The sequence below is a fragment of the Candida dubliniensis genome, chromosome 3 (assembly GCF_000026945.1).
Source record: "Candida dubliniensis CD36 chromosome 3, complete sequence".
NCBI lineage: Eukaryota > Fungi > Ascomycota > Pichiomycetes > Serinales > Debaryomycetaceae > Candida > Candida dubliniensis.
Genome location: NC_012862.1, coordinates 280425 through 301489, shown reverse-complemented (window position 1 = coordinate 301489; position 21065 = coordinate 280425). Strand labels below are relative to the sequence as shown.

At 31.1% G+C, this 21065-nt stretch overlaps 7 protein-coding genes and 1 pseudogene across 7 annotated transcripts, besides 1 other annotated feature; 3 read left to right on the top strand and 5 right to left on the bottom strand. All coding sequences in view use genetic code 12, as the record gives it.

Annotated features, from left to right (window-relative positions):
- Positions 1–9: 9 nt before the first annotated feature.
- On the bottom strand, positions 10–1395 carry CD36_81270 (mitochondrial ornithine carrier protein, putative; the record flags this gene model as incomplete). Its single annotated transcript, XM_002419027.1, has 1 exon — positions 10–1395. One exon carries the CDS (start codon positions 1393–1395, stop codon positions 10–12), a length of 1386 nt encoding a protein of 461 aa, XP_002419072.1.
- Positions 1396–1926: 531 nt separating this feature from the next.
- On the bottom strand, positions 1927–4713 carry CD36_81260 (fungal zinc cluster transcription factor, putative; the record flags this gene model as incomplete). Its single annotated transcript, XM_002419026.1, has 1 exon — positions 1927–4713. The coding sequence occupies one exon, from the start codon at positions 4711–4713 to the stop codon at positions 1927–1929; it is 2787 nt and encodes a 928-aa protein (XP_002419071.1).
- Positions 4714–8105: 3392 nt separating this feature from the next.
- CD36_81250 (glucan 1,4-alpha-glucosidase, putative) lies at positions 8106–9782 on the top strand (the record flags this gene model as incomplete). Its single annotated transcript, XM_002419025.1, has 1 exon — positions 8106–9782. One exon carries the CDS (start codon positions 8106–8108, stop codon positions 9780–9782), a length of 1677 nt encoding a protein of 558 aa, XP_002419070.1.
- Positions 9783–10101: 319 nt separating this feature from the next.
- CD36_81240 (ATP-dependent helicase, putative) lies at positions 10102–12714 on the bottom strand (the record flags this gene model as incomplete). Its single annotated transcript, XM_002419024.1, has 1 exon — positions 10102–12714. The coding sequence occupies one exon, from the start codon at positions 12712–12714 to the stop codon at positions 10102–10104; it is 2613 nt and encodes an 870-aa protein (XP_002419069.1).
- A 965-nt stretch (positions 12715–13679) lies between these two features.
- CD36_81230 (carbonic anhydrase, putative) lies at positions 13680–14519 on the top strand (the record flags this gene model as incomplete). Its single annotated transcript, XM_002419023.1, has 1 exon — positions 13680–14519. One exon carries the CDS (start codon positions 13680–13682, stop codon positions 14517–14519), a length of 840 nt encoding a protein of 279 aa, XP_002419068.1.
- A 453-nt stretch (positions 14520–14972) lies between these two features.
- Positions 14973–15641, bottom strand: CD36_81220 (uncharacterized protein yjl055w homologue, putative; the record flags this gene model as incomplete). The annotated part of the gene is made up of 1 exon (XM_002419022.1): positions 14973–15641. One exon carries the CDS (start codon positions 15639–15641, stop codon positions 14973–14975), a length of 669 nt encoding a protein of 222 aa, XP_002419067.1.
- A 239-nt stretch (positions 15642–15880) lies between these two features.
- Positions 15881–16234, bottom strand: CD36_81215 (annotated as a pseudogene).
- Positions 15881–16234: a sequence feature.
- A 2255-nt stretch (positions 16235–18489) lies between these two features.
- CD36_81210 (mucin-like protein, putative) lies at positions 18490–20904 on the top strand (the record flags this gene model as incomplete). The annotated part of the gene is made up of 1 exon (XM_002419021.1): positions 18490–20904. The coding sequence occupies one exon, from the start codon at positions 18490–18492 to the stop codon at positions 20902–20904; it is 2415 nt and encodes an 804-aa protein (XP_002419066.1).
- Positions 20905–21065: the final 161 nt, after the last annotated feature.

Here is a 21065-nt window from a genome sequence, read left to right as displayed (position 1 = left end):
GGAAATATTTCACGCTTCAAGAACATCATTATAATCTTCAAAATTATCAGTTAATTTAGTTCTCATTATTTCAAATACTAATAAGGCAATCGAAGTAGCTGGGATAGTAGTCAATGCATTTCTAACAAACCCAGAATAAGCTGCTTCAAACCAAGTTATATTAGCACGTTGTTTCATTCGTAATACTTGTTTATAAGTATCAACATAAGAATTATAATATAATTTAAAAAATGGTGAACTATTACCAACAAATCGTGATGCATTATAAACATCCAAAGCTTCTAATCTTGATAAATGAATTTTTTGAATTTTAGAAATTGGATATTGAACTGCTAATAATGAGAACGCCGCAGAAGCACCAGCAATTAATATAAATGAAGATTTTAATATTTTCATCAGTCGATATTTTTCTAATTTTTCCAATTTTTCATCAATTTTATCATCATCCCATTTAAATAATTTTTTCAAATTTAATTTAATTAATTGTTCCAGTTTTTTATAATAATTAATTAATTTATAAGTTAAATTATATCCTTGAGTTTTAATAATTTCAAAAGTCAGAAAATAAAATGCAAATCCAACACTTTCTTTAACTAATGAAAAACCATATCCGGCAAATACTCCAATTAATCCAATTTCTCGTAATTTATTAAATCCAAATACCCATAAATTTTCATGTGATCCTTCCAACATTTCTGCTACTGTCAGTCTAGTATATATTGCATCAACTGGTGCGGCAGCAAGGGATTGGACGGCACCAGCAACAAATCCTGCTCTCCAAGTATCAATAGGTGCATACCAATTGAAATTTGCTCGACCAGTGGTAGTAGTAGTTTCACCATCAGTTTCCTGTAGTTCTGTTTTGGTTTTAGTTTTGTTATGTTGTTTGGTATAATAATCTAATGTCGTTAAATAAGTAGCATATAAAATTACTCCCGTGGCGGAATTTGCAATCAATGGAGGTAATATTTGATCAGGAATAAATTTCCAACCTTGTTTCCTAACAACATTTATAATCATTCCTAATGAACTATGAGTTCTAAATCGATAAGGTTTATTTTCAATATTATCATGTTTATTAGCAAGAGCTCTAACATAAGCTAAATAATCAAATCTTGATGGTCGAAATAATTTTATTGGTGTACGAAGATAAATTGATTGTAATTGATAAATTAATGCTCTCATACCCGCTGCTGATAATGATACTGTTTGATTGCTAGTAGTGGAAGTATTGGTCTTTTTCTGTGAATTATCATTGAACAGTAGTGTTGAATCATTATATATTGGATGAAATAGAAAACAATTTAGTAGATTACATAGTTCCTTTGCTTGTAATGGTGATGATGATGGTGGTGGTGGTGGTAAAGATAATAAGCTATAATTGTTGTTATTCATACTTGTAATTGAATATTTATCAATATTTCTAAAATTTAGGGAATATATATAGGTCTGGTTGTGTATGTGGAAGTATAATGACTTTCTATATCATTTGAAAAGTAATTGAAATATGAATATATGTATGAAGCGAAAGGAGCAGGGAGAAATTATGCTTATTTTAAAAATAAATGGATCGCTTCAAATCTATATTAATATACTAATTATTGTTATTGACGAGTAATTGTGATGTTGGCTGATTTAATCAGATATTGAATAAGTTAACTTCTTTGATAGTTAAGAGAAAAAGTTTTAAAGTTTTGTAATTTTATTTGATAGACGCACTACTTTTTTTGATTGATCTTCTTGACAATTCACGAAGACCTAACAACTATCTTCCTATCTAATCCTCTTCCAAATGGTCTATACTATCCATGATGCTTTGAGGAGATCTAGAAGTTCATCCCCACTAAGAATAAAGTACCAAATAAAGGTTTTACTATTGCTATTCTATCTATATATATAAAAATACAGTAACTTATCTCTTATCAATCATTCAAAGATATTTGGTTCAACACAATGTTTAAAATAATTATTAACAACATCTTCATCAAATTTAAACCCACTAAATTTCCCTATAACTTCATCAATCAAATGATCATTCAAATAAATCTTTGATGTTATTGGTATATTAGTTGTAGGAGTGGAAACTGTCGTGGTGGTTGGATCTATCTTTAAATATTGAAATAAATCCCAAATTTTTTCAATATATCGAGCAAAATTATCTTTTGAACCAAAGAAATAATTTAATAATAAATCCCAATTTGATGAAGAAATTTTGGATTTTAAATCGTAAATTAAATCTGTCAAATCCAAATCCAAATCTTTTTCTTTAGAGTTAAGATTATTATTATTATTATTATTAGTTATGGGGTTAATTAAATATTGATTAAATTCAATAGATAAATTAGTAATTAATTTGAATAATGTGATATTTTCCAGTAATTCTCGACAAATTTCATGATTTAATATTTTATTTAATGTTGTTTGATATTGATGTAACAGAAATTGATAAATCTTCTCTAAATTAATTTTAAATTTTGGAATTGAATTTGGATAAATATTATTCCCATTCAAGGCATTTTTCAATAATACTAAAAAAATCCCTTGGAATACTAAACATTGATAAAATAATTTAATATTGTTTAATGAATAATTATTGAAAATCATGGATAATACATTACTATTGCTTCTATCATCCAAATAATTAAAATGATTAAACAAATTCATTATAGTAGTTAAATAAGTGGTATATCGTAAGCTTGGGAAATAATTTGATTCAATACGAATAAATGATAACCATCGAACAAATAAATGTAAAAGTCGTTGATTTTTAATGAGTAATTCAATATCTTTAAGATTAATTGATCTCAGATTAGGTGATTCTAATGGTTTAGTGGTTTCAAATTCATTCAATTCATCTTTTAAAGTACCCATCATATTACAATATAATAATAAATAATCTTTAATTATTTCTCTCACTGAGGTGGTATTTTTCGATCGTTTATAATATAACCCCCATATTTTCATTAAATGAGTAGTAATAGGATCCAATTCAATATCTTTATAAAGAGTACTCAATATTTTTTTATGAGGAACAACTGTACCTTTTAATTGATTAGCAAACAACAAAGATCCTTTGAATTGGAAAAATGTATAATCAATTTCAATTAAACGAAGTTGAATCCAATATTTTGATAAAACTTTAAAATGTCTAGTATCAGGATACACTACTTGTTTCTCTTCAACTGATGATAAAACAGTTGTGGTATCTTTGTCATCGTCAACATCATCATCATCATTTGGATTTCGTCCTACTTCATTATAAGGATCTTCAATGGTATTAATAAAATCATTATTCAATACAAGATAATTTAATAAATTATTAAATTCAAGATAATTTTCCACTACCATATTTTCATAGTCATAATAATTTTTAAGAATCATATACCAATCAATTAAAAAAATAATATCAGTTAAACTTTCATAAGCTAAAACTTTTAATTTAATAAATTTCGATATTTTGATCCAATCTTCAATCATGTCATTCTTTGATTTATATAACCTTCTTTCAAGTAAGAAATTAGTATTATGATTGTTGTGGTTTTGATGGCGGGCATTGTCCATTGTTGTTTTGTTGTTGCTCCCTCTAAAATCAAATAATAAACCATTAACTAGTATAAGGAAAAATAATGACAAGTTTCGTAATTCAATTAAAGTAAATGGGACATTAATACTTAAATTTCTCGGATTTTCATCATCGATGGATAATAATTTATTATAAACAAGATTACTTTGTTTGAAAATCTCTGAAAAATCTTGCATATCAATAGCAATGGGATTAATGGTATTTAAATAACAATCAAACATATTTTTAAACAATGCAAAATCATTAGGTAATAGTCGTTTTATTCTTTTTATATCAACCATGGTTAAATCAATATTTTTTTGTGAATCCATGTCAAGTAAATATTGAATCACATCTTCTTGTTGAGAATTTTGAGGGAAATTAAAAGTTGTTGATGTTAATGTTGATGATGGTGATGACACAGATGTGATATACGAAATTGGATGTAATTGTTGTTTATTCATTTGTGGTTGTTGGAAACTCAAATGATGTCGTTGAATTTCAATAAGTGAATGAGGTGGGATTGAGTTTTGAGTTTTAGATAATTGAGTATCTTGTCTACTACCATTGGAGTTGCTCAATTGGTTTGAAATTTTATGGTTATTCTCTTTCAGAGGAGAGCCCTTGTCTAACAGTATTTGATTCATTTTATATTTCTGAGTTTTCTTTTCATAATTTTTCGAAGTAGATTCCACTGTAGAAATCATTGATGGTAATGCATTGGGATTCACATTATATGCTTGGACAAATTCATTGGATAATTTCATTTTTTTAATTGTAGTTCTCTTTTTCCGTTCTTGAATTTTACTCAATTCTTGTTCTGAAGGAGGCTGAGGTGGTTGTAATAAACATCGATTAATTCGATTAAATTTTTTACAAGCAGTACAGGGGATTTGTAAATCACATTTGATTTTTAATAATTTGCATGGACCACAACTATAACTTCTTCTTTGACGTTTCGGTTTTGTGGTGGTGGTTGTCATGATGTTGCCAGACGATGGAGTTGTATTTGTGGTAGTACTTGTCGTTATTTGGTTGACGAGATTCTCATTATTGGTGGTGTTAGTGGTTGCTGGAGTAGTATGTGACGAAGGTGAAGGTGAAGATGGTGAAGGTGAAGGTGATTCAGTATTTGATAAATTACTTTCCATGTTTAAATGAATTTAAAGTTGAAAGTAACTATAAAAGTGTGAAGGAGGGTTAGTTAAAGTGGATAATGATTTGATTTGTTCCACCAACTTTATAATTCCAATCAATTTTTCTTGATGGATTATTATTGTTGTTGTTGTTGTTGTTGTACTTTAAGAAGGGAAGTAAGAAATGAAATATATGTGGCTGTTGGAAAACTAGAAAGAAAAGAAAAGAAAAGAAAGAATGGAAAAAAAAAATTTGTTGAACGTGAAAGAGAAAGAAAGAATTGAATGAAGACAAGTTTAAATCTCACCAGTATTTAAACAATGCTTTTTCTTTTTATTAACCAAATTTAAATAAGAAGAAGATTTTTAAACTTAGACACAGAGAGTAAGGTAAAATCCTCTTTCATTTCAGTGGTTGTTATTAAAGTAACAATCACTCAATCAATACTACTATTACGGATATTTCTTCTTCTTCATTAAGTTGGTGTAAATGGGAGAATAAACCCGAACAATCAATATGTTTTGGTAGGAAAAAATGGAAAAGATAAAACAGCTAGAAACTTTAATACAATTTCATGTACTATCCAAGTTAACAACAACAACAATCTATTTTGTTTAGTTCAAGTTCGTCTTTCACCTCTCCCCCATTGTTCGTAAAGTAAAGAATATTTTGTGAGACAATTCAACTTGAAACAAACTACAAAAAAAAAACTGCTAAGAAGATAGGCAACCCAATTGCCGATATATGAACTAGAATTGAGTATTATTTATGACTAGTTTAAACCTCTTGTGGACAATTTCATTGTTAAACTTTTGGTCAACTTTATTTCAACACCAATCAGGTTACATTATACCGCTATATATTCTCTTTCTGAATCAAATACCCCATTCTGATGCAACTAATGTTCTGCTTATACATGAATAGTAAAGGAATTTTTTTGACTAACAAAGAATACCCTGAAGAAACTCATTCCATATTTTTAAAACGACGCAAATAACACGTTAAGAAAATATTTTACTGTAAAGTGGGAAGTTTTTATTTTCTTGTTATATTGATGGTGGTTTTGTGATCGCGCAAAACCTAAATACACCCAATACTTTCTCTCATCGGAGTTATCAAAACTGATAAATGCTTGTTAGTGATACTGAAAACTTGTTGTGTTCCCTCCTTTTCTTCCTCTTTCCTTTATACACAGGCACATATGTACCTATTACTATCACATTTAACACTCAATAAATCTAGAATCACTACTTTTTCAGTCCTCTCATATGGCTTTTCTGTTCTTTCCTTTACTGGCCAAGTGTACGATTCAAGAAACCAGGAAATTGTTTCTTAATTCTACAAGAATGGTTGTTAATTTTCAAATACCACATGGAGTGCATTATATAGACATTAATTTTTGCTCGTGTATATAGTTCCCACCGAATTCGATGCAAAACTATGATCCTTTGTTGTCAAACACTTGTTGCCACATTTAATCGTATATGAATTAAACAGCTATATAGAGGGGAGGGAAGATCTAAGTAGTTTGATTATCATTCCATCTATACTAAAATCAGTACGTTTCATCAATCATAAAAGATACTAGATAGAAATGGGGAAGCAAGATTGTCTATAAGCCACAAATTTACTTTTCTCCTATCAATCGGAGTTATAAAAAACTCGTATTACAAAATTACTTCCCCTCTCCTCCCTTGAATAATTTTTATTTTTAATTTTGCGCCACTCGTTCCAGACAATATTTACTGACTATCTCTCTCTCTCTCTCTCTCTTTTCCCCTTAATTCACGAAATAAAATTAATCTACTTATAAACCACATTATCTACATTATTCAAGGATATACCTTTTCAAGTTGAATTCTAATCTCATGTTAACATTAAAATCTAGAATCACTTATCCTCGGCAAAATATGAAATTATAAAAGAAAAGAAAACTTTCTTGGCATAAAAAATGTAGAACAATACACTACCAACAACAACAACAACAACATTTCTATTGATCGTTTAGGAATATGTAGATGAGTTATTGTTATTCATTACTGGCAGTAGTAGTGATGATAGTTGGTTATAGAGATTCACCTATTAGTTTACCATCAGATTTACCAAAATAGAACGAGAACAAGAACAAGAACAGAATTTAAAAAATCTTAATTCAAATCACGTGATCAAAATAATATACGAATAATAAAAATCTCATGTAACTTTTGACATATTACTGTTTTTGTTTTCATCTGTGATACTATTTCATACGATTCATACATTTATCACCAAGTTCTAAAGTATTGCTCGTCTCCAGCACCGCAGTTTTGTGTGTGTATTGGTTGTTGTTAGGTTGAATTGGTAGCGAGGTGTTCATTTGTTTTAATCGAGTAATATCGCATGACCAAATATTCATAACGATAACTATGATGATGTTGAATTAGCATCACAGTTGCTTATGACAACAAAAACAAGCTTTTTTTACGTCTTTACCCCAGAAATCGTTATTGTTGGTCGTTAGTTGTTAGTTGTAGTTAATTATTCTATTTCCTATGCTTTTAACTTTCGTTAACTTAACGGAGACACAGAAGTGGAACAACAACAACAACAAAAACAGCTTACTAATGTTGTTTGTAGTTAATTGGAATTTAAAGTTATTGAACTTAACCATGTATGTGATTAAACGATCAATAGAAAGTCGCTGTTTATTCTTGTTTTTTGTTTCTTGGATATGTTGCATTAGAGCTTTTCTTTTTTTTTTTTTTTGCAGTAGATTGGTTCATTCATCGTTCATCATCACTGACGTTTCATTGTTGTTTATACGTCGTCATTGATTAGCTATCTTCTATTACTACCACCCATAACAAAAATTATAAATTCGTATGTGGGAAGTGTTATAATAAATGGAACGCGTAGCAACTTTCTATCATTTATTAGATCAACATTCATTGGCAATTGAACAACAAGAAGAAGAGTGGGGGAACTAAAGAAAATGACATAATTGTGATTTTGTGTATAATCTGAAATTGATCAACAATTAACAATATAAATAATTTGGGTTGCGATTTTCTTTTTCTTCTCTTATTGCTTATAGTAATGTATAATATATAAATATCAAGTATAATATCCACTTTATTTCACTAGTTGTTGTTTATTTTTTTTTTTTTGATATTTTTTTTTTATTAAAGGAAATACCACCAGTGCTATTAGTAATAATACTTCTTGGTCACTTTCAAATTGAGGAATTTTATCTTCTAAATTCTCCTAGCTTGACTTTTCTCCCTCACCCCCACAATTCATTGCTGTTCAAAGGTCATCATTTCAAAATCAACACCTAATATATTCACACCTATTTATAACACTTCAACTACCACAACAATTTAACTTTTTCCTTAATTATTACTGCTTTTCATTTTAAACAAACGTTATGAGATCATTGTCATTGTCATTTAATTTATTTATTATCTTTATCATTAATCTAGGTTATGTTAATTCATTTTTAATACCAATAAAAGGACTAAACTTGCTCCCTCTACAGCAGCAAAAGCATCAACAATCAATATTCTCAAATAATTTTAAATCAACACCGCTGCCAACTTCATTTGATGATTGGTTAGTTTTCCAAAAACAGGTTTGTTTAAATTCAATACTTAATAATATTGGTGGAGATTTCACTATTGATAACAAAGATTTATTACCTGGGGTGGTTATAGCATCACCATCAACTTCAAATCCTGATTATTATTATCAATGGACAAGAGATTCTGCTATTATAATTAATATTTTGATTGATCATGTATCACAAACTCCTTTATATTTCAAAAAAAATTCAACTTCAAGTTTAATTCGTATTATTGAATCATACATTTTTAATAACCAAGTTTTACAACAATTACCCAATTTATCTGGTGATGTTGATAATTTACAAAATTTGGGTGAGCCGAAATTTCATGTCAATTTGACGGCATTTAATGAATCTTGGGGTCGTCCTCAACGAGATGGACCAGGATTAAGATCAATTACCATAATGAATTATTTAAGTTTATTAAATAATACTGAACAAATTACAACATTTTCTAATTTGACAATAAATGATACCCAGAAAATATATCATGACATTATAAAACCTGATTTGCAATATTCAATTGAATATTGGCAATTTGAAGGATTTGATTTATGGGAAGAAATTAAGGGGATACATTTTTTCACTAGTTTAATACAATTGAAAAGTTTAACTATGGGATTGAAATTTGCTGAGTTTTATAATGATTCATTCGAATTTAGACTTGATTTAATGAATCTGATTAAATTATTAACTAAATATATTGAATTAGAAGCGGGATTCATCAATGGTGCAGACAGTGATGACGATGAAAGTGAACAACAATTGCTTTCAAAATCATATATAATTTCATCCCCAAAATTTTTCTATACTAAATCAAGAAGTGGATTAGATATTGCCACCATTCTTGCCGTATTATATACCCACAATAATAATGATGAGGTTGACGATTTCCCATTTGATGTGGATAATGGATTGGTATTAACAACATTAAGATATCTTATTCAAGATATGACATTTAGATATCCAATAAATTTTCAAGATAATTTTCAAGGAGTAGCATTAGGTCGATATCCGGAAGATATTTATGATGGACATGGTAAATCGGAAGGAAATCCTTGGTTTATCAGTACAGCAACTGCAAGTGAATTGATTTATCGATTAATTTATAAATTGAAATTGAATAATCAGGATATTATAATTGATCAACATAATATTGAGTTTTATGAACAGTTTATCCAGAGTATAACCGCAATTAGTTCCAACAATAAACAAAATTTGAAAGACCATACTATTAGTGGACATCCAATTATGATAATCAATAAAGACGATCAATTATATGATGAATTGATCAATAAATTATTTCATTATGCTGATGGGTTTTTAAAAGTTGTTCAAAAACATATTGATAATAATGGTGATATGAATGAACAATTTAATAAATATATTGGGTTTATGCAAGGAGCAAAAAAATTGACTTGGAGTTATGGAGCTGTATTTACAGCAATTAATTGGCGTAATAAAACTTTATCAATTTTATGATTAGAATATCTGGGAAAAAGGACTAAATAATGATAATGATAATTATTAATTGGATATTAATGAACCTTGTATATATATATATATATATGTATTTTCTACTTAAATAAAATGAGTGTATGTGTATTCTTTTTGAGTGGGAAAGGTGTGTTGTAAGAATTTGGTTGCAAAGTTTAGATTGTGAAATGAGTAGCACGTGCCAACATCTCACATTCTAAAGCATAAATGGTTTTGTACCCATCACTTTATATGATCTCTATCACAATATTCCTCTTGTTACATCACTATACTGATATATTCACAAGTTAATCTTCAATACTTACTATTTATCCATATTATTAACTGTTTCAAAAATCTTAACTTTATCAAATTTAGAGTCATCAATCGAATTATAACATTCCATTGATCGATCCAACAACTCCTCAATTTCTTGATCAGACAATAATATTTTGTCATTCTCTCCTGAATCTTGATTAAATTGGTCATTTTGTGTTGATTTAAAATGTATTTTACTTAATTCCATCATTTCATTAATACTCCAATCATTTTTCATTGTACTTTGTTCATCAACCCCGGTACCCACTACTGTTGCTGTTGCTCCTGTGGTTATCTTTTTATTAATATTACTAAATTTAAATTGACCCATTTGAATAACTAATCTTTCAAGAAATCTTTTCGATCCTGATCGAGAAATTAATACTTCTTCAATTGAATCTTTAATTACAAATCGAAATATTTTCACCGGGTTAATTTGACCAATTCTATGAACTCGATCAATTGCTTGTAAATCCATTTGTGGGTTCCAATCATTATCCATTAAAATCACGGTATCAGCTGCAACTAAATTTATTCCTAATCCACCAGCTCGAGTAGATAATAAGAAAACTTTAAATTTAGGATTATTATTAAATTGAGATATTTGTTCATCTCTGATTTGGTGATTAGTAGATCCATCTAATCGACATATTCTCCCATTCAATGATGATGATTCTTCTAACCAATCTTCTAATAAATCTAAAACTTGAGTGAATTGAGCGAAAATCAATACTTTATGACCACTAGATAATAATGGTGGTAATAATTGATTAAGAATTTGAAATTTGGCTGAATTCCGAATAACTTCTGTTTGATCCAATATAGGATAATTATAATATATAAAGGGAGAATTACAAATATTTCGAAGTTGAATCATTTTTAAATTTTGTAATTTCAAATGTCTAGCTTCCTTTAGGATATCTTGATATATAGCATCAATAAGTATTGATTGTATTTTTGATTTTGATTTAATGTGACGGATTTTAACAAGGGCTTCATCATAGGTTGGTGTGGACTTGTTTCTACTAGTCAAGGAATCATCATCAATAATTTCAAATTCATCATCGCTATCAGCTTCCTTGTATGATCTTTTTAATGGATTTCTATTGGAACGAGATCCTCGAAGTTTTAATAAATCTCCAGTATCCATAAATGAATCCTTTTGTCTACGAGTTTGTAAATACTCATCAACATCAAATCCATTGAATAACTCTTCATGATTGAATTTAATAAATGCTTTCAAATTTGTTTCAACTAAACTATCAAACAATCTATCATTTAAAGCATCATAATAGATTTTCTTTTGTAATTTAGTCATTGGAATATGAAGTAAATATTCCTTTTTCGGTGGTAAGTTTTTTATGACATCACGTTTTAATCGTCTTAACATAAATGGTTTTAAAATTGTATGCAAATTTTTAATTAAAGTTTCTTGAATATTCAATTTAATTAAATTTTTCGTTTCTTCATCTTCTTCATTATTAGTACTATCTAATTCTCCTGCTAATTCGGTCAATTCATCAAAATTAAACCATTGTTGAAACAATTCTAAATCATGGAAAATATCAGGCAAAATAAAATTCAATAATGACCATAATTCATTTAAATTATTTTGTAAGGGTGTTCCAGTTAATAATAATCGATTAGAAACATTTAATTTCTTCAATATTTTGATTAATAAACATTGACTATTTTTTAAACGATGACCTTCATCGACAATTAAGTATTTCCAATTTATTTTCACAAGTTTATTGAAATCACGTATTGAAATTTCATAAGAAGTTAAAATGATATTAGTAATTTCTTGTTGTTGTAATAAATCAATTTCATTTCTTTCTTGTTTAGTACCAATATATTTTGTAACTTTAATTTTAGGGGCAAATTTTCTAATTTCATTAAACCAATTAGATAATGTAGAAACGGGGACAACCACTAAAAATGGCCCATTAATTCCATTCTCAATTAAATGACTTAAAAACGAAATACATTGTAACGTTTTCCCTAAACCCATTTCATCAGCCAATATTCCATTAAGTCCGTTTTGAAATAATGTTATCAACCACTCTAATCCATCCATTTGATAATCTTTTAATTGACCACCAGTGATTAATTTGGGTTGTTTGTTGTTGGTGATTTTGCTAGAATTTTGGGATTTTTCAATTGCTTCACGAGTGGATTTGGTTGAATCAGATATATTTGTACTTAACATTGAAACAATATCATGTTTGACGTTGGTGGCTGATTTGGTTTTAGATTTGGTTTTCCGTCTTTTCTTTGTTGGTTGTGAGTCAAGTTCTTGCTTTGAATATGGTTTTGGTGGTGGTGGTGGTGGTAGTGGTTCATTATTTTGCTCTTCTTTCCGCTCTAATGAAGTTTGTAAAATATTATCAGCAATAATTTGAGAATATATTTGACTTTTTTCAATTAATTTATTCAATCGATTCATTTTTTTGTCTTTGGATAATTGATTAAATTGTTGTTGTTGTTGTTGTTGTTCAAAGGCACCACCATCATCATTGTGATTGTTGATTTGAGGAATCAAGTTTTGTTCTTGAATTATTTGCTTGAGTTTGAATTCTTCATCTTGTTCGTCTTCTTGAGTAGGTGGGCTAGTGGTCATGACTAGAGTAACTGATTGATCAAACTAGAAAGATAAAGTAGCAGAAAGGTTGTATACGGGTTTTGAAGACGCGTTGCAATGATAATCACGATTTTGATTGTGTTGTAAAAAAAAAAAAAAAGTAAGAAATAACGGTTAGAACACGCAGAAATTTCACACTAGGCGTGTATGTATGTGTATTATGTGTGCCTGTGCATGTGGGCACAAAAGTAGTGGTAACCGTCAATGTTCCCACATATTGCCTAATTAAGAACTCAACAAACACCATCGGTGTTTCGGATAAATCCTTTTTTCTTCTTTTTCTTCTTTTTTTCCTTCACTTTAATTTGCAATTGTTGCATGTTATCAGTGACATCTTTAATAAACTGTAAAAAAAAATAATAACACTAAAAGTAACATTAATTCGTTATCAACTAATGTAACTTTGCTTACGTCAATATACAATATACAATATACAAAAATTTTTCAATTTCAAAATTTCTTGAACCACAGTTCCGATTGTTTTGTAACATTACTTTAGAAATATATATATATATATATATTGATGCATATGTATCATGTGTGTTCTTATATTCTTGTATTTTCTTTGGTTTCTTTTTTTGTTGAATTCAAACCCAACAACTATACCAACTATTTTATACTTTTAAAGTATACATATATATATATATATATATTCACTTATTTCCTTGTCAACGGTTTCCTTTTAAAGATCCCCTTTTTTTTATATATTTTAGCATTTGATAAATTAACTAATCAATTGTGGATATATTCATATACAACTTTCATTTAAGGAATTCCCCTGTGTCATAATTTATTGTTTTAAAGTTTTTTTTATTTCCTTATTGTTTGTATCCCGCCCCCCCTTTTCTTCCATCGTGTTGACTTCCAAAACTATTCTTGTACGACCAGTATCAGTGGCATCACCATCTCAATTGAGGAGAACGTTTTCTAAATTAAGTAAAAACATGGGTAGAGAAAATATTTTGAAATATCAATTGGAGCATGATCATGAATCTGATCTTGTTACAGAAAAAGATCAATCATTATTGCTTGATAATAACATAAACGGTATGACTAACAACATCAAACCTCATCCAGTACGTGTTAATTCAGGAAATCATAATAATTTCCCCTTTACATTATCTTCAGAATCAACATTACAAGATTTTTTAAATAATAATAAATTTTACGTTGATTCCATAAAACATAATCATGGGAATCAAATATTTGATTTAAATGGACAAGGTCAATCTCCTCATACATTATGGATAGGATGTAGTGATTCAAGAGCAGGTGATCAATGTTTAGCTACATTACCAGGAGAAATATTCGTTCATAGAAACATTGCCAATATAGTTAATTCCAATGATATAAGTAGTCAAGGGGTGATACAATTTGCTATTGATGTTTTAAAAGTGAAAAAAATCATTGTTTGTGGTCACACTGATTGTGGTGGTATTTGGGCATCGTTATCAAAGAAAAAAATTGGTGGTGTTTTAGATTTATGGTTAAATCCAGTTAGACATATTCGTGCTGCTAATTTGAAATTATTAGAAGAATTTAATCATAATCCAAAATTAAAAGCGAAAAAATTGGCTGAATTAAATGTTATTTCTTCAGTAACAGCTTTGAAAAGACATCCTAGTGCTACTGTGGCATTAAAGAAAAATGAAATTGAAGTTTGGGGGATGTTATATGATGTGGCAACTGGTTATTTATCTCAAGTAGAGATTCCTCAAGATGAATTTGAGGATTTATTCCATGTTCATGATGAACATGATGAGGAAGATTATAACCCTCATTAAAGTTTATAGAGTTTATAGATAATATTAATAAAGAGATTGGTAAATATTCTTATGGTTTTAGAACAATTGATTGGAAGTTTCGGATAACTGTTGTTGTAGTAGTCGGACTTTTAGTACCGTGGAGTTCAACGTTTTCTCTCTACAAAAGAAGAAAAAAAAAGGGCAAAACAGAAATGTATCACAAAACTCATTCTCATCTCTTATCATCGTCATTAATGTTGGTAAAAATAATTACAATTTCATCGCTTAATATTGGATTGTTGAGTCATTTTGCTCAGAAACACAAAACCCGGAGTTTTTTTTTTTTCAGTTTAGAGGACTAGACCCGACTTCCAAACAGTGTACATTAGTTTTTCAATCTCCTACATTTTGGTGATGCTTTTCTTGTATATGCCATATAAATATACGTATTTCTTAGATTGCAATGTATATATATATATATATATATATATTCTAAGTAGTTTCCCATTTCAAATTGAATCTTCCTTCTGGGATTTCATAATTTTCAATAATTTGAAGAACTTCTTCCACTGAATTAGCAACTTTAATAATTTGACCATTTTTTTCACTTAAAAATCCACATTCAACAAATCCTTGAATCATTTTAAAAAAATTATCATAATAACCATCAACATTATAAACAACAATTGGTTTACCATGAATATTTAATTGACACCAAGTAGTTATTTCTGCCAATTCATCAATCAGTCCAATCCCACCAGGTAATGCCACAAACGCATTAGCTTCTTGAGCCATTAATCTTTTACGAGTATGCATATCTTTAACTAATGTTGTCTTTCCATATTGTTTAGAATCTGGAATTGGAGTTGATCCATCATGATTATCAATTGATGATTTCAATTTAGCATTGAATGCTTCTTCATCAGTTGTTCTTTCTCTACTGATTAATGCTTCAGGAATAATTCCATGAACATATCCACCATTAGTGGCACATCCACTGGCCACGGCTCCCATTAATCCGGTGGACCCACCACCATAAACTAACCCCCATTTCTTATCAGCTAATGCCTTACCAAATTTACTGGCTTCTTCAGCATATACTGGTTTGTTTCCAAATGAAGATCCGCAAAAAACGCAAACTTTAATAGATTCTTGAGTCATAGTTTAGGAATGTTGTTGAATATGAAATGTTAATATATGCCTGGTTAAGTTCAATATATGAGGGGAAAAAAAAAAATAAGTATAGTTCTAACTTGAGGTTTTTGGTGGTTGGTTTTATATCTTTTGAAATAATGAACAACAACAAATTTATATATCTATGAGATAAGTGATAAAGAAAGTGTTTATATTAATTTAAGTTTTATTCTTTTAGTGGTTATCATGAAATTTGTTTTGTCTGGCGTGTGTCTAGAAGGAAGAAGAATACTAAATACACACACACGTTCAATTATCAAAATCCTGTATATAATTTGTTCCGTCGGATGTTCCTGGTAGCCATTGATTGATAATGAGTGTGATTTAGAGAGATTGGAGAGATAATCCAACACTCACAAACACAACACCAAGAGAACAATATTGTTTGTATTAAAAGTTTCTCTGTAAATTGTAGTTACACCACATTCTGTTCTTGGAGGTGTTCCTTTGGAAACTCATTTAAAAAGAACCACAGAGCAAAAAGATACAGTTTTCTTTCCCGACGGGGAAGCTCTTATTTTTATGTCATTATCAATACCAAATTATGTGCTATTAGGAAAAAGTCGAGCAATTAATGATTTTATTATGATTCTTTCTTATTCCAATTTTTTTTTAAAAAAATGGACGAATGTATTCTTCATAGTTTACTGAATTTCATGTTCACGGCAAACTTTTCTTTTTCAATGAAATTTTGTTGAAAATTCCTATTAAAAAATATTTCACCACATAATCATCACACGCAACAAACAATCAAGCACATTCGTCATGTATAAAGTAGAAGAAGATGAATGGCTGGTTTTCATTGTTCTGAACTACATTCAACCCTTTAAAGAAAGAGGAGAGGATCACTGTCCAGCTGTTTTAGAGTAGTCCTAGCCAATACATGTTGTCTTCAATAATTGGACAAAAAAAATCTTTGTCGTGCTTCATAATCCATGTTATTAGTAGAAAGGAATACAATAATGCTTTTGGCTTATATTCCACATTTTCTTTAGAAACTTAAACACTTTAAACCGCCTCATTTTAAAAAGCATGGTTCATTAATCTGACCGAGAAAAAGGAGAATAGAAAACAAAATTGTTGCAAATCTGAATGCAAATCTAAAAACAACAAAGAAACAAAATAATAATGATTTACAACTCCATTTCTTTTTCAACAAGAGAATGGCCAACAGGGGGAGCAATATAGGTTCACATTTGAACAAAGAATACCCCTGTTGCCAACCCATAGTCTGAAACCTGTGGCTCTTTTGTCTTGCTCATTTGCTGCCTTTATGTCTATTTGTAACAACATTTATTGCTTTGCTTGAGAAACAAGCCAAATAAAATCCAAATTAAGATACCTCTAGCAATATAGAGTATGCTTGCTCAAACAAATACTTACCAGCTGTTCACTTAATCCAGCCCGCTCGCTTAAAGGTTTATGTCTACAATCCCTTACCCAATTGTTTTATGGAAACGTACAGACCATGCCCGTATGCCAAAACAGGATCACATCTTTCATCAAGAGGTGACAAATACAGAAAACTAATTGAACATATTTACAATTTGACTTAACCTTTTATAATATTTTCGTTTGTTCATTCCTTTTTTACTTTGTAGATGATAATCTGTCATATCATGTTCTTCGTATTTACTAGCATTGGCATCTTGGTTATGGTCGTTCTATGACAAAGAAGAACCTGCATTAAAAAGCCTCTTTTTTTGAGTTTTTATGGTCTACAGGATTATGACTTCAATCTTTTGAGATTTCCTTTGTAATCACGTACCAAAAGTGTTAATTATATCTCTCAAATTGAGAATAAAACCAGCAAGAACATCCCATAGGCAATAAAAAATTTATGTTTCAACTTTGTTTTTCAAATTTGATATTGAGTATGGTAAATCTTTGCCGATTGTTAGCTAGTTCCAATTAGACTTCTTTTTATGGTGGTGTAATTCACATTTTAAGATGTTGCAAACCAACACAACCCAACTTACACGACTATATTTACACACTTGATTATAAAACCGACATTACACATTTATATTAATATCATTGAACAAAAAGAAAGAAAATAAGATATGTCGAGTAGATCATGGTATAATATATCTCTGTCATAGAAACCGAGGAAGAGAATGCTCGGTGTCGTGTATTGAACAAGTTTCATTCTAGAGGGCAAAAAAAAATTCTTCTTTCTTTACTTTCAAACAACAACAACAACAACAACAAAAATGAAAATAGAAAAAACAACAATATTAACACTATAATTCAAGTTTTCCATCTAACTTCTAATGATGTAACCGCCAAAAATCATCATTCTGCATATTATTTAATATGTTAGTATGCAGTTAACATTTTGTTTTTAGATTTATTGTTGTTTGATGTTAGATTGACAGTTTTTACATTTCAGCTTCATATTGGTATGCTGTGAGTGCGTCAATCCCTTTTGAAAGAATGAAATTACACAATCCTAACTAGTTTTAGCTAATTCTAATTTGCTGCAAAAAAAAAACAGGAACCCAAATGCTGTGGACCCAACCCGATTTCATTTGATTTCAAAACGTGATTGATTTTCATTGCTGTTTACATTATGGAAACATTCAGATAGTATATTGGAATGAGAAGGAGAATTGAGTTTCAACAATTTATGTGCAATGCTATTTTGCTAATATGATTATGAATATCAATTATCTTCCAACGAAGAAATAACCGTCAGAACAAAACTATAAATAGGTTTACCAATATCCTTCAAAATTTATAATTCAATCTTGGCTTTTCTTTTTTTGTTCTTCATCATTCAAAGAAACTTCTTCACCCACATCACCACTGAAAAATGAAGTTGTCTAACGTCGCTGCAGCAGCTGTGCTTGCTTCAACATCATCTGCTACTTTTCTTCCAATTATTGAAGGTCTTCTTGATTGTATCTTCCCAAAACCACCACCACCAACAATTCCTCCAAGTCCATGTAAAGGTTATAATTGTCCACCTCCAAAACCATGTACTACGAGAATCCCTCAAACTCACACCACAATTGTGATTAGTACTTATACTACTGGTGTTGTTACTTGGGGTGGTAGTGTCACTACTGTTACTTTAACTCCAGGTACCACTATTGCTACCATTCCACCATCTACTGTTACCGTTACTCCAGGTACTGAAACTGTCACTCTTACTCCAACCGGTCCAAACACCAAGCCAGGTACTGACACTGCTACTGTTCCAACTGGCCCAGCTACTACCCCAGGTACTTCTCCAACCGGTCCAAACACCAAGCCAGGTACTGACACTGCTACTGTTCCAACTGGCCCAGCTACTACCCCAGGTACTTCTCCAACCGGTCCAAACACCAAGCCAGGTACTGATACTGCTACTGTTCCAACTGGCCCAGCTACCACTCCAGGTACTTCTCCAACTGGTCCAGGAGGTAACACTCTTACCACTTCAGTACCAGATCAATCAACTGTTACTATTACTGGCCCAGGTTTCACTACCGTTTTTACCTTAACTCCAGGTACTAATGTTATAACCACCCCAACTGGACCAGCTACCAACCCATCCGGCCCAGGTTCTGAAACCAAACCAACCGGTCCAGCTACTAAACCAACCGGTCCAGAAGGTTCCGTTGTTACTGTTACTGTTACTGAATCAACTGTTGAAACTATCACTGGTCCAGGATACACTTCTGTTGTCACTTTAACTCCAGGTACTAATGTTATCACCACACCAACTGGTCCAGCTACCAACCCATCCGGTCCAGGTTCTGAAACCAAACCAACCGGACCAGCTACCAACCCATCCGGCCCAGGTTCTGAAACCAAACCAACCGGTCCAGCTACTAAACCAACCGGTCCAGAAGGTTCCGTTGTTACTGTTACCGTTACTGAATCAACTGTTCAAACCATCACTGGTCCAGGATACACTTCCACAGTTACTTTGACTCCAGGTACTAATGTTATCACCACTCCAACTGGACCAGCTACCAACCCAACCGGACCAGGTTCCGAAACCAAACCAACTGGCCCAGCTACTAAACCATCTGGATCTGAATCAAAGACTTCTCCAACCGGTCCAGCTACTAAACCATCCGGTACTGAATCTAAAACTTCTCCAACTGGTCCTGCCACCACTATTACCACTTCAGTTCCAGAACAATCTATTATTACTATTACCGGTCCAGGCTTCACCACTGTTTTCACTTTAACACCAGGTACTAATGTTATTACATCCCCAACCGGTACTGCTACTGGTCCATCCGGTACAGGTTCTGAAGCAACTCCAACTGGTCCAGCCACCAAACCTTCTGGCTCAGCCACTGGTCCATCAGGTCCAGGTGGCTCTGTTGTTACAGTCACTGTTACTGAGTCAACTGTTGAAACTATCACTGGTCCAGGATACACTTCCGTTGTCACTTTAACTCCAGGTACTAATGTTATCACCACTCCAACTGGACCAGCTACCAACCCATCCGGCCCAGGTTCCGAAACCAAACCAACTGGACCAGCTACTAAACCATCCGGCCCAGGTTCTGAAACCAAACCAACTGGCCCAGCTACTAAACCATCCGGCCCAGGTTCTGAAACCAAACCAACCGGACCAGCTACTAAACCAACCGGTCCAGAAGGTTCTGTTGTCACTGTTACCGTTACTGAATCAACTGTTGAAACTATCACTGGTCCAGGATACACTTCTGTTGTCACTTTGACCCCAGGTACTAATGTTATCACCACTCCAACTGGTTCAGCTACCAACCCAACCGGACCAGGTTCTGAAACCAAACCAACTGGTCCAGCTACTAAACCAACTGGTTCTGAATCAAAGACTTCTCCAACCGGTCCAGCTACTAAACCATCTGGTTCTGAATCCAAGACTTCTCCAACTGGTTCTGCTACTAAACCAACTGGTTCCGGTACCAAGACTTCCCCAACAGGTTCTGCCACTTCTCCAACTGGTCCAGCTGGTACTGTTGTAACAATCACCGTTACAAAACCAACTAGTGAAACCATTACTGGTCCAGGTTACACTAGTACTGTTACTTATACTGAAGGTACTAACACTGTTACTGTTCCAACTGGTACAGCTTCTACAGACAAACCAAATACTTCTAGTGCACCAATTCCATCTCCATCTAAAACTACTGGTACTGGTACTGGTGCTACTACTACAACTGATAATAGTTTGCCAAGTGGTAGTGGAGGTGTTACTTGGACTCCACAACCAGGTTGGATTTGTCAATGTGTTAGAGTATAAACTTATGAAAAAAAAAAAAAAAAAAATAAAAGATAGATTACCATTCCTATTTTTTTTTTTTTAAGTTAATTGTTTTCATTTGTTTTATTTATTAGTTATTAATTATTTTCGGTTTGGAAATATTGATCAATTTCCATGATTTATTTTTCAACATTACCATA